This window comes from Citrus sinensis, chromosome 5, assembly GCF_022201045.2.
Source record: "Citrus sinensis cultivar Valencia sweet orange chromosome 5, DVS_A1.0, whole genome shotgun sequence".
Lineage (NCBI taxonomy): Eukaryota > Viridiplantae > Streptophyta > Magnoliopsida > Sapindales > Rutaceae > Citrus > Citrus sinensis.
The window spans coordinates 31,569,343-31,581,997 of record NC_068560.1 but is presented as its reverse complement, the minus strand read 5'-3'; the positions used below and the strand labels follow the sequence as shown (position 1 = coordinate 31,581,997).

The window sequence follows — 12,655 nt, the reverse complement described above, 5'->3', positions numbered from 1 at the left end:
AGATAATTTATAAGCTCTCAATAGGAATTCAGGGAAGTCTTTGATTCCTACGATACGTATAAATAAAAAATAGATTAACATGCCCTGCTCTAGCTTCCTCTTTATGTGCCATTGTTTAACTCTGTATTATCAACGAGCTGAAATGGCTGCATTTTACTTTTCTAGATCATTAATTGCAGCTACCTAGTCTGTAATTGCTTTAAGTCATCATCATTTTTTAAGTTGATAATCATATTTATCTGTAATGATGTATCTGTTGTTTGCTTGAATTACAGTGGTTTTGTGGGCACTGGGCTCTGGCCAAGTATGGAATATAGATGCGAACTGTTGCATTTGCGATTCTTGTCTTATCAAGTATTGGCGGCCTGACATAAAAGATCTTACGGTTGAGAGCTCCTCACTAACTGAAGATCAGATATTTCTTTATATAGATGATATGATGCATCAATGTATTTCTATTGAACGAGAAGTTCAGAATTTCATCTTGAATGGTATATCCTGCACTTACTGAGTCGTCTTGAGATTTTCATATAAACTGGTGATTCTTTGAAGTCATAGAACTTATGAAAAGGTGTTGATTTTGCTTTATAATCGAAAGCTCGTGATTAAATGTTTTCAGTACCTCCAAATTATGGGTCACACGAACTAACGCAGGATAGGAATAACCAGGGGTTAACAGTTCTGACGTTAGAATTTGAACTCGAAGTTGGCAAAAAACTGATGATGGATGAAAGGAATGCATTTTTTGTTTTCAATATGAAATTGCATCATATAATAAATCATTGAAAACTGAGTATGCAGTGGAGAAAGAAACAAAAATTCATAAAATAAGAGGTAGTCCACTGGTGCAAAATCCATTATGATATATTGCCGTCAGCTTCGGTCCGCTCTTTTATCATCTGGGTTGGGATTCGACCACTTCTGTAGACGCTGCTTAGCTATTCCAGCCTGTAAATCCACCAAAATGATAAATTACCTGACATAGACATCCATTTCAACAGAAAAAGATAAAAGAAAACGGAAGTGAAACAATGTTAAATCCCACCTCCTTTTCCCAATCGCATCGTGCCGTTATGATGGCCAAAATCACCGTTTGAACAAAAGTCCCACCAAAGATCATCCCACCCCAGATACCCTGGTGCATCAATGAACGATTACTTAGACTATGCTGCCGCATTTTCAAAACCAAGTAGTGTGTGTGTGTGTTCATGTGAATTGTCATGCAACAACAGAAGAAAAAGGAACAGCTGAAGTTACCCCAACACCCAATTTGAAAACCCATCCGATCAGGAATCCAAGCGGGAGTCCTATAATGTAATAGCAGCCAAGATTTATGTACGCAACTGTTGCTTGCCACCCAGACCCAATAGCCACTCCTGCCACAATGAAATTACCAGCTAGTGTGACAACTGATGCATACATAAACCATTTTTCTGATAAAAAGTTGATGAAATTGAACATAATGTATAAATGTTGTTGGAAATTCACCTGATAAAACTGGTTGAACGCTGTTAAGGAGAATGGTGATGGCTAAGAGAAATGAGAGTTTATCAACTTCCGCAAGCACATCATTACTTGATGTGAATATTAATGCGACCTTATCATGGAGAATCATGATGATTACACACAAGATGAGACCAATCAATGTCGATTGTGCCACAGACACAATGGTTGCAAATCCTGCTCCCTTACCATTTCCTGCTCCTAGCTCATTTGCTACTCTTACTCTGGAAATTGTATGCCATAGAAATTATCAATTGAAGAAAAAAAATGTTTTGATCACCAAAAGTGTAAAAAAAGAAAATTAAAAAAATGAAAAATAAAAGGTGCTTTTTGGATTTTTTTTTTTAATTTTATAACTCTGTTTGTTCTTAATTTCAAATAAATAGTAAAAATGATTCTAAACTTTTAAAATGCTGACGCACGTTTTATTAATTTTATGTAAAATGTGAATAATGATTGAGATTTAGTACCCGGTGGCGGCCAAAAAAGCTAGGGGAATCATCATTTGCCATCCATTGATACTCATGCTGCATCAAAATGCCATAAAATTGTTAAACCATATACTAAATGTGGAGTTGTTTTCCTGATAAACATACTACAAAACTGGAGTAGGAGGGGGGAAAAAAAGGAAAAAAAAAAAACCGCAATAGTTGAGTAAAAATAATATACTACCAGACAGATAGTGCATCCACAGCTAACGTGGCATTCTTCAAGTACCCAGTCATAAGTATTAATATTCTATAATACCAATTCTCTAAACTGCACAAACACAAGCAGATAAGACAAGATTACACCAACGACAATTGTATAAATAATATAAAGTTAACAATAAAAATTAAAATAACGAAAACTGATCAAGTGACTTTAGTTAAAATGGATTAGGCAGTGGTACTGATGGGGTCTCAAATCCAACGGTATTTGTATACATTAATCATTCTTCTTTTTTTTATTGTGACGTGGAAACGAGCAAACCAACCACGGAGGAATGATAATGATAATGACAATGATAATGAAAATCATAATGACAATGATAATAAAAATGGCAATGATAATGATAGTGTGATAACCATAGCATGACTCCAGCAGCTACGGAGAGTTTGGTATATTCCCAGAGGCCAGAAAATGCTTGCGTCGAGAAACCTGACCAAGTTAGAGGGCAGCCGCCGAAAGCAGCGTATCCATAAAGCCCAAAACACAAAACCCACCAAGAAATATCGAGAGCCAGCGCCGCACCAACAACACCAAAATCTAGAACATAAACGAATAGCCAACTCGTCAGAACATTCACCAACAAGCCCACGAGTGAAACCCACGCTATCACTTGATTTTTCAGCTGGCACTGCAGGAACCTTGTCAACGGAAACTGAAACGCAAAGCTAAAATGCAGTGGTATCATCCACACAGCCACTGTCCCCGACAGCTCCGCCACGTCATCGGGCTGCCCCAGTAATTTCAGAAGCGGGGTGGCAAATACGTAAAACGGCAGCAACAAGAAGCAGAATAGAAAAAGGACTATCCATGATCTTTGCATGTATATGCCCAACATGTGGTACCTTTTGGCTCCAAATGCTTGCCCACAAAGTGTCTCTAGTGCGCTCGCCATTCCCAACTATTCAATTATAGCTTTGATTAGCTAGCTACCTAATTATTGTAATAAAGAGAAAATTAATAATAACCTTCGTAATAGTGATTACCAAAAGGCCAAAATTGAACCCAACAATGACTGTGTTGGCTATAGAGATGGCAGCGAGCTCAACATCACCAAGGTGGCCAGCAAAGGCTTGAGTGATGATGTTCATGGTGTAAGAAGAAATCCGGCTGAATATTGCGGGACCCACTATTTGCCATAGCTTCTTTGATTCAATCCACACCCTTGATGTCAAATCTTTATTGTTATTTTCACGATCATCATCATCTTTATCTGTTAACAAGGGCCGCTGATTCTGATCTGTTGTGTCCCCCATGAGAAAAGATGATTTTTTTGCTGCTCTAGAAGACAGAGAGAAGAAAAAGGGGAGTTGGTTTTTTGCAGAGTATGTGAGTCAAGAATGTAATGATACGTTTACGTGACTAATTTTACTTGAAGTGGTGAGATAGCGGACGCGAATCAAACAGCGCTTTCGGGTCAATTTCTCTTGTTTGTCAGGTGAACAAGTGATATTAAAAGATCGGTTGGATCAGACAATTTATTGCCACGTAAGTCGAATTGACTGTTATTTTTCACTTGTTAATATGGAAACATTATAAGATCAGCAAAACACTCTTCTCATTTTATTATTTAAATTCCTATTTATTTACTTGCAAAACAAACATGAGAGTGAAAAAATAAATTCGCTTTAAAAGACAGTTAAAATAAAAATAAGATAATTTATTTTTTTCATAAAAAAAGTAGTTATAGCACTTCTCTTTCTTCAATATGATGACATAAAAAATAATATAATATCAATTAAAAAAGGAAAAACCACTCTCCAATATTAGAGAGAGAATAACTATTTCATTTGAATAATTTTATTTGAAAAATCTTTTGAAACCTTTGGTGCTTATGTATTTTTTAAATAAGAAGTAAAATTTCATTAAAATAATTTTATGGTGATGCTTTATTAATTCAATTTTTTTTTTAACACTGATATGTATTGTTACACTTAGGGATGCGGGTTAGATTCTAATGGGTAGTGATATTTTCAAACTCTTATCCATTATTCGTTAAAATTTTAGCAATACCAAATCTGCTAAATACCAGCGGATTTTTAGGATAATTCTCACTACTCACTTCTTCAAAATTTATTATACAAATTTACACATCATTTATAAATTATAGTATCTAATCAAATGCACACAAAATATATATCACCAACTCGACCAAATAAGTTTGAATATTTTACATTATCTAAATCACTTGCATAAAAATAGTTAAAAATTAGAGCAATAATATAGCTTCAAAATCTTGTACAATTTTTTTTTATACAAATTAATGTAACATGATTAAATTGGTTAGATTAAATATCTCTTAGATCACGTGATTTATTTTTATTATTTTGTATATTTATTCAACCGATGAATTAATACCAAATCAATTTGTACAAAATAAGTTTATACAAACTGATTATATTAGTTAGATTAAATATCTCTTGGATCACATGATTTATTTTTATTATTTTGTATTTCCATTCAATCAATGAGTTAATTACAAATTAGTTTGTACAAAATAAATTTGTACAATAGTTTGTGGTTGTATCATTACTTTAAAAATTAACATCAATCATAATTCATTATATTAGTTAGATTAAATATCTCTTGGATCACATGATTTATTTTTATTATTTTGTATTTCCATTCAATCAATGAGTTAATTACAAATTAGTTTGTACAAAATAAATTTGTACAATAGTTTGTGGTTGTATCATTACTTTAAAAATTAACATCAATCATAATTCATAAACTATTTACTATCTATGTGATGTTTAGCTCGATTTATACATATCACATCATGAGAAAATGAAGGAAATTTGTCTTTAAAAAATCTCTCATTAAATAATTGTGCAGACCATAAGTGTTTAGTTTTTAAAGAATTAATTTTTAGATTTTAATCCATCATTATTGGATCCTTAATCCAATGTTGAGTTTAAATGTGAATAATTATGTGTTGCAATCTGTCAATACAAGGTTAAGCCCAATTAAAAGTGATTTATTAAGGTTTTCAGTAATATAAACTTTAATGTATCTGATAGGGTGTGGACCTTTAATATGTAAAGAATTAAGGGTAATTTCTATTTCTATGATTAGCCGAAATAAAAATATCTAAAGATAATAGAAAAAGTTATCTATATAAGTAGTCATGGTCCTCAGATCATACATATCATTTTATTCTTTTTGATATTCCATCAAAAAAAGAACACAGAGAAACTTAAAGAATTCTATAGAAAAATGTTTTGATTTGGAAGGCCAACTACACGACTTCAGGGGCAATTACGCATTATGCATTCAAATACGCTTTTGCATATTTTGTTATTAATTCTTGGTAATATAACATGAATATTCCTGAATTATAAGTGATGATTTTCACCAAAGGATTTCTTGTTCTAACATCAATATTTTTCTTCTTGTGGTTTCCATCTTGAAATTAAGTTTTAATTAACTTAAATAATTATTAAATAATAATATATAAATTATATTATATTGCATTACAGTATTGTGAAAGCATATTAGCTAAATTGGTTTAATTGATTAAATTAAAAATAAGCTTTTAGATTTAATATGAAGGTAGGACAAATACAAATATAATAAAAAGTAATCTTATTCGTTCAGGATACCCGTTCAAATCGAATACCCACATATAAAATTAACATCCCTAATTATCAAAAATCTATTAAAATTTATAATTATGTTGGTGTTATGATTCGTGCAATGTATCTTTTAATATTCTATATATCTCATGCCTATTTTATACACACACACACCCGTTTTATTTTATTTTATTTTTTTACATTTAGATAGATTCACCAAATGTTGAATACAAAGTGGAAGCCACTCAAAGTTTGAAGCATTTTCCATGCAAGAAAAATTGGCAATCGGCGGAGGTCACGCTTTTCAACTTTGTTTTTATTAAAAAAAAAAGAAAAAAAGATTACACAGTGTATTGAAGCTTTTTATTTAAAAAAAAAAAAGCATGAGATTTTATACTGAATTGGATTATAACATGGATAGTTCAATAATGTGACACGTTTTTTTTTTTTATAAAAAAAAATTGTAACATAGATGTATAAGATAATGATATTAAGAAAGTACGAAATCTCTCTTTATATGCTAGCTGAAGTCCAAATTTTACGAAAATTGATTAGAATATATTTATCCTCTCAATTGTTCGGCAACCAGGACAAGATATATACCTGTCCCCGCAGTATACTCCCACGTTTGAACACTCGTAATCAAGACAGCTGCACTGCCCAATCAAATAAAAATCAGATTCCCGTTGAAGTGATGATCATGCCGAAATTGATCGATCAGGCAAAAAAATTCCGTATTGTTATTCAATCTAGAATCAATATCTTTCACCATCCCCCGACACGTTTGAAACGGCACTTCTCTTTTGTAACTGTTAGCATTACTCGAATGATAATCTCACAAAAAAGATCTAATGAGATGTATAAATATGTCAATTTGAAAGAACGAAAGGTGATTAAATTATTTTTGTTTTTTGTTTTTTTTTTGTAAAAATAATAATTTAAACCCATGGAGAAACAAAACTAAAGTTGTTGTGCTGCGTTCTGGCATTGTTTCTCAAACAATTAAAAAGTTTGGCAGATTGATTTAAAGACATTAATTAGAAGTTAAAATAAACTTGAGAATGCATGTGGTAATAAATGCATTGGAAGTCAATTAAGAGTTGGTTCTATATGTCTTATTCGAAGTCCAGTCTAAGAATAAAATCCCTAGACATATAATTTTTACTTCTTGAAAAATAATAACTATTTGTATTTTTTTTTTTAATATTCGAAGGGTGTCTACTCTACTTACATTTTGAAAAAGAGAAGACTGTTTTTATTTAATAATTAAAGAATAAAATAAACTCCTACATATGTTGCGGGGACTCAAACCGTTGCGCTCACAGTTGTAAGTACAGAATCCTGGCCACTATACCAAGGCCCAGTTAGTTTATTCGTACACTTATTTATTTTAATTTCATAAACAAAAAAAAAAATGCCAAACGCACAGAGCGAATTGCTTAGCAAACTAGATCTAAATTATCTCAACTTATAAAATCGCTAGAATTTTGCCTATTGCATGCGATTGAAAATACCTTGCTCGCGAAAGCCAAGACGTCTTTAAAAACATAAAAACAAAAACGATCATGACTGCGACATCGATGGAAACCGTGGGACCCATTATTAAATATAAACACATGGCACGATCAGATTGCGAGAACACGATTTCAGTGTTGGTCATACTTACCCCTTTAAATGTTGGCAATCTCTATCTTACATGCATATAAGATAAAAGGACCTTTTAATGTTTATTGTGGAGATTCGATTAAAGCTGCTCCAGCAGTTTTAGGTGAATGAGGTTTCTTTCTGATAAAGCTATCGCTGTGTTGGCATAGATTTATGATAGAATACGAATTTTAAGTACATAGTGATAAATATTATAAAATTTATTATAACTTTAATTGTGTATAGTTAAGAGAGAATACTCTACCTTACGTGGGATACAGATTTTTCGTCCGCTATAACACATTGCCATGTGTCTAAGAAGAGATGAAGTCATCAATTTGGTTGTACGATAACATTCTTTCTGTCGGTTTTACCGTTTTATTATACACTGCCATTTCACCTGAACCAAACAAGACTTAAAATTTAAAAACGTCGGAATGTTTCTAGAACATTTTATGCATGTCGACCAAAATAATATTCCTTCCTTTAAATCATTTATTTATAATTAGGGCATTTTTATACCGTTTCCATAATCTTATTTATTGTCATTATTTTTTTTTCTTACCTTTTTTCTTTTTACTTAATTAATTTTAGTATCATTACGGCAGTACTATTGATTATTGAAACAGCGAAAATGGATAAAATTAAATATGGCTGCATAGTCTTGAACAAATTTAAGAATAAAATTAGAGAAAGTAAATCAGTCTCCCGGAGATAACTTTTGCAAATTAATTGAATAATAATCTTGGTATGGGCCTGCCTGGCAGGCTAATGAAATGGAATTTGAGTATTCGTTCTGAACAAGCATAGTTCTTTCAAAACTCGGGAAATCATGATGACCTCTCGCTTATGACAAAATTAAGATTATCAATCGGATGCAACCTCATCCAATATGTGAAGCCGAGCCTTCTGAGCCTGTGAATGTGTTTTTGAAACACAAGAAATTTTAACATCCTTCGCGCTTCAAAAGTTCATGAATATGTTCAAAGAGTAGTTCTGTAAATTACCTCTTTCTGCCATTCGCACTTTATGGTGATCACACACAGTATTACAGTTTGAACAACAGTTCCGCTGATCATTCCTGTCCAGATACCCTGCATAAACCATAAACCAGGGGAAACAAAAGCACAAAAATACGATTAATTGCCAGACTCAACATCCGGAAAAGCACATCTTACATTCTAAAGACAAATACCAATATGGTAGGTTTGAGAACTCTAATAGTGTAAAAAACTTTCATCATTCTCAAACTATGTAGAAAATCCTATTGTGCCCTTATGACAAAGCAATCATTCATACCCTTATATCAAAATGGAGCAGCCATCCCAAGAAAACCCCAAGAGGCACTCCAACTATGTAGTAGCTGCCAATGTTTACAAATGCCACCAATGCTTGCCATCCACATCCAACTGCAACACCTGGAAAAACAAGACACAATCATCGAACCATATCAGAAGAACAACATTTGACACTGCAAAGAACAAAGTCATTTTGAGCTTCTAACCTGTGAGAACTGGTTGAATGCAGTTGAGAAGAATGGTGAGTGCAAGCAAAATTGCTAATTCATTAACCATTGTAATAACAGCAGAGCTTGAGGTAAAGATCATAGCAAGCTTCTCAGGGGTGGCTATTATAATTGACAGAAAGCAAAGTCCAACCAATAGGGAGTTCAGCACTGACACAATGGCTGCAAATTTGGCGCCATTTGCATTGCCAGCACCAAGTTCATTTGCTACACGAACTCTGTATAAAGATGTATTATCACATGGTAAGAAAGAGAGCACAGGAAAAGCTAGATGAGGCTAGTTACTTCAGAGGCATATTTAAGAGTAACAGTCTCAGTTTTGCTCTTGGGATCCTATTCCCTGATAATCTAATCAAAATTCACAAGTCAAAAGTTTATAGTAACAGAATTTGAATGGATGAGTGAATAGGGGGAAAAAAAAACTCCAACAACCAGAAAATGGTCGACCAAAGACAAGATATTCAAGTCAGTCAACTGGTCAGAAAAGTATCCTGCCACAAAAGTTACAAAACGTAGAAAATTGCAAACAAATGTTGGATTTGATTAGATAAAAGTATACCCATGTTCATTGGAATGGAACAGCTGTAGGTCTAATCCAAACCCAATTGTTGGTAGGCGAAGGTTCATACCTTATCATTTTGACAACCGTATTAAAGTTATGTCCATATTCTAAACCATATATGAGGTTCTAATCCATCACCAGAGGTTGATGATATGATATAAATAATGGGAAAATCACCTAATAAGAGGAGTAAATTTCTTTACATTTCCTAAATATTTTTGAAACAGTAACCGTAAACAAAGCCTGTAGAAAAGAATTGCACTATCAACACTCCCAAAAACAAATAAAATAAATAAATACAAAACTAAATATATGAGATTGAGAGATGGAAACAATGTTTAACATGATTCAATTCAAGCCAACTAAAGTTACTTCCTAGTCACCTAGAAGTATACGATACTCAATTTTTGCTGAATTGTCGGCTGAATAGACTATATTCCTTATCTAATAAAAATTCTATGTCATGAGATAACGAGATATTACACTGTTTAATACGCCCTATTTGGAAAAGCTACTTAATACTATTTGTTAGGAATGTAGTGGACGATTAGGAATGATAACCATGGGGATGTAGTGGACAATTAAGAATGATAACCATGGGGCCAACATTGGGGACCCTGATGCTTTATATTATAGAACCTAGCTCAGTACCATCTCTTGGTTCAAATAGTAATCTTTCTTCTGTATTCGCAGTTGATTATTACAATTAATTCTGGATTTAAGAGAGGGAAGGCAAGGGAAAATAATGAATAAAAACATACCCGGTGGCAGCCAAAAATCCAAGAGGAATCATGGATTCCCAGCCAAATACAGTTACACTGAAGATTAATTTTTAAAAAAAAGTGAAAATTCAATGGAACTGAAATGTGTACAAACAAACAAATAAATGTAGGTTGCAGTAACAAAGTCAGGGATCAGGAGCCTACCAGATGGAAAGGGCATCAACAGCAACCTCAGTGTTATGCATATAGCCAGACACTATTATCAATGCCCTGTAGTAAATGTTCTCCAACCTAAACAGTCGTCACAAAACACAAACTCAGTTGCTCAATTCCTCTATCTAATAAATCTAAAAATTCGGTAAATCAACAAATCAAGAGAGAGCAAACCATACAAGAGCATAACCCCGGAAGCCACAGAGAGTTTAAAGAATTCCCAAAGTCCAACAAAGGTCTGAGCAGAGAAACCGGTCCATGTGAGAGGACACCCGCCGCAAACAGTGTACAAGAAAAGACCCAAAACCGAGAGCCACCATGAAAAATCAAGAGTAATAGCAGTCCCAACAAGTCCAACTCTCAGCTTATAAACAAAAACCCAACTCACGATCACATGAACCAGAAGAGCACAACCAGAGACCCAAGCAATGACTGCAGTCTTTAACTGGCTCTGCAAGAACCTTTGCAAAGTGAATTGAAATGGTAAACACAAGTGAAATGGTATCAGCCATACAGCAAAAATACCAGTCTGCTCTGCCACTGATGTTGGCTGTCCAATGAGCTTCAATAAAGGAGATGCAAAACAAACATGGGTATCAACAGAAATGAACATATGAACAAAACAATCCACGATCTTTGCATGTAAATGCCTAGCATGTGGTACTGCTTTGCCCCGTAGGCTTGGCCACATAATGTTTCTAGCGCACTAGCCATGCCTAACTAAAAGAAGGGAAACAAAAAAAAACTTAATTAGGACATGGTAGAGGGCAGTAAATTAAGTGAAATAAAATAGTTTTTCAGAGTTTAGATTAGGGTTACCAAGAAGCCAAAGCTGATGGAAATAATGACAGTGGTGGCAATGGAGATGGCAGCAAGATTGAGGTCACCGAGATGGCCAGCGAATGCCTGAGTAACGACAGTCATAGAGAACATAGCAGGGCGACTGAAGATGGAGGGACCTGCAATTTGCCATAATTTCTTTGATTCTTTCCATGTTTTACTAACCAGTGAATCATCGTTTGATATTTCTTGGAGGTGAGGTGGTGTTTCGTTTTCATAAATGCTTGAGAGTAAGAGAGGGTTCTCTTCTTCTCCGATGCCCATAACTCGCTTATGGCTGATATGATGTAAAGATCGGGGGAAATCAATTTTTTGTTGTTGCTATTTCTAGGACGTCGACATCAACTCAACTGATCACTGATTCACTGCATTGTTGTGCCTATTGTAATTTTATACATAATAGTTAATAAAGATTCTCCGCCGCCGCTGACCCCTGAATTGTGGGGCTGGCGTCACAAATCACAAAACACTGCCCGCGTAAGAAGAGGGAGTGATCACTGAAAAGAATAATGAAACTTTTTTTAACTTTCTCAATTTATTTCATTAGCCTCACTTTAAGTTACTATTTTTGATCAATTTACAGAAGTAACAACAAAAACAATACTAGTCGTGTGTATTGTAGTAATTTTCATTTCTAAACGACGTGCTGTTAGTATCTATATTTTTTTGGCGGTTTCTTTTTTTTTTTTAAAAAAAAAAAAATTATTATTATTTCTTCACAGATTCTGACGTTCCTAATTGGGCAAATCCAATTTAACGGCCGCCTTCACTCGCACTACAGGTGAAAATGGGACAGATCTCTACAGAGTGGTTATTTTCGTAATTATGCTGAATCCTGAATCTGTTAATTTTTTTTTTTATTTAATTTCTCATCAGTTGGATACAAATATTATGGATATTTATCATGGAGGATTGGATAAGTCTACTTCCCGACACAATTCTTTATTGCAATTATCCAGTCCATTAAGTAACAAAATAAGGAAGAAAATGTTTTTATTTGAAAATATGAGAAAAATTGACATCATTACTTTGATAAGAGTTGACTTGCGTTGGACTAAATTCGGGCAGTTCAAAAGAGATATAAATTCAGGCCTCGTATCACCTCCAATTGAATCAAAGAAAATGGACAGCAAGCAACCCAATTCAAAATGAGGGACAACGAAAATTCGAATTTAAAGCAAAAAATATGGCTTTCTTGACCCATTATTTCAATAATTGGGCCGGACCTATTAGGATTCGCTCACATCGGATTGTATGCAAGCAGTCGAATAGGCATGTAAGCGCCCTCTGAAATCCTCAAAAACCTTCATAAACGGTATTTTCGGATATGCACTTTAATTTATGTAATAATAATGCTGTCGTT

General features: G+C 33.7%; 1 protein-coding gene and 1 pseudogene across 1 annotated transcript; both read right to left on the bottom strand.

Annotated features, from left to right (window-relative positions):
- Positions 1 to 662: 662 nt before the first annotated feature.
- On the bottom strand, positions 663 to 3,576 carry LOC102612646 (protein DETOXIFICATION 27). The gene is made up of 8 exons (XM_006472471.4): positions 3,198 to 3,576; positions 2,571 to 3,112; positions 2,176 to 2,262; positions 1,974 to 2,030; positions 1,489 to 1,727; positions 1,258 to 1,376; positions 1,046 to 1,135; positions 663 to 948 (listed from the first exon to the last, which is right to left on the bottom strand). The coding sequence occupies exons 1-8, from the start codon at positions 3,465 to 3,467 to the stop codon at positions 874 to 876; spliced, it is 1,479 nt and encodes a 492-aa protein (XP_006472534.2). The 5' UTR covers positions 3,468 to 3,576; the 3' UTR covers positions 663 to 873.
- Positions 3,577 to 8,094: 4,518 nt separating this feature from the next.
- LOC102612343 (protein DETOXIFICATION 27-like) lies at positions 8,095 to 11,833 on the bottom strand (annotated as a pseudogene).
- Between the last annotated feature and the right edge of the window lie 822 nt (positions 11,834 to 12,655).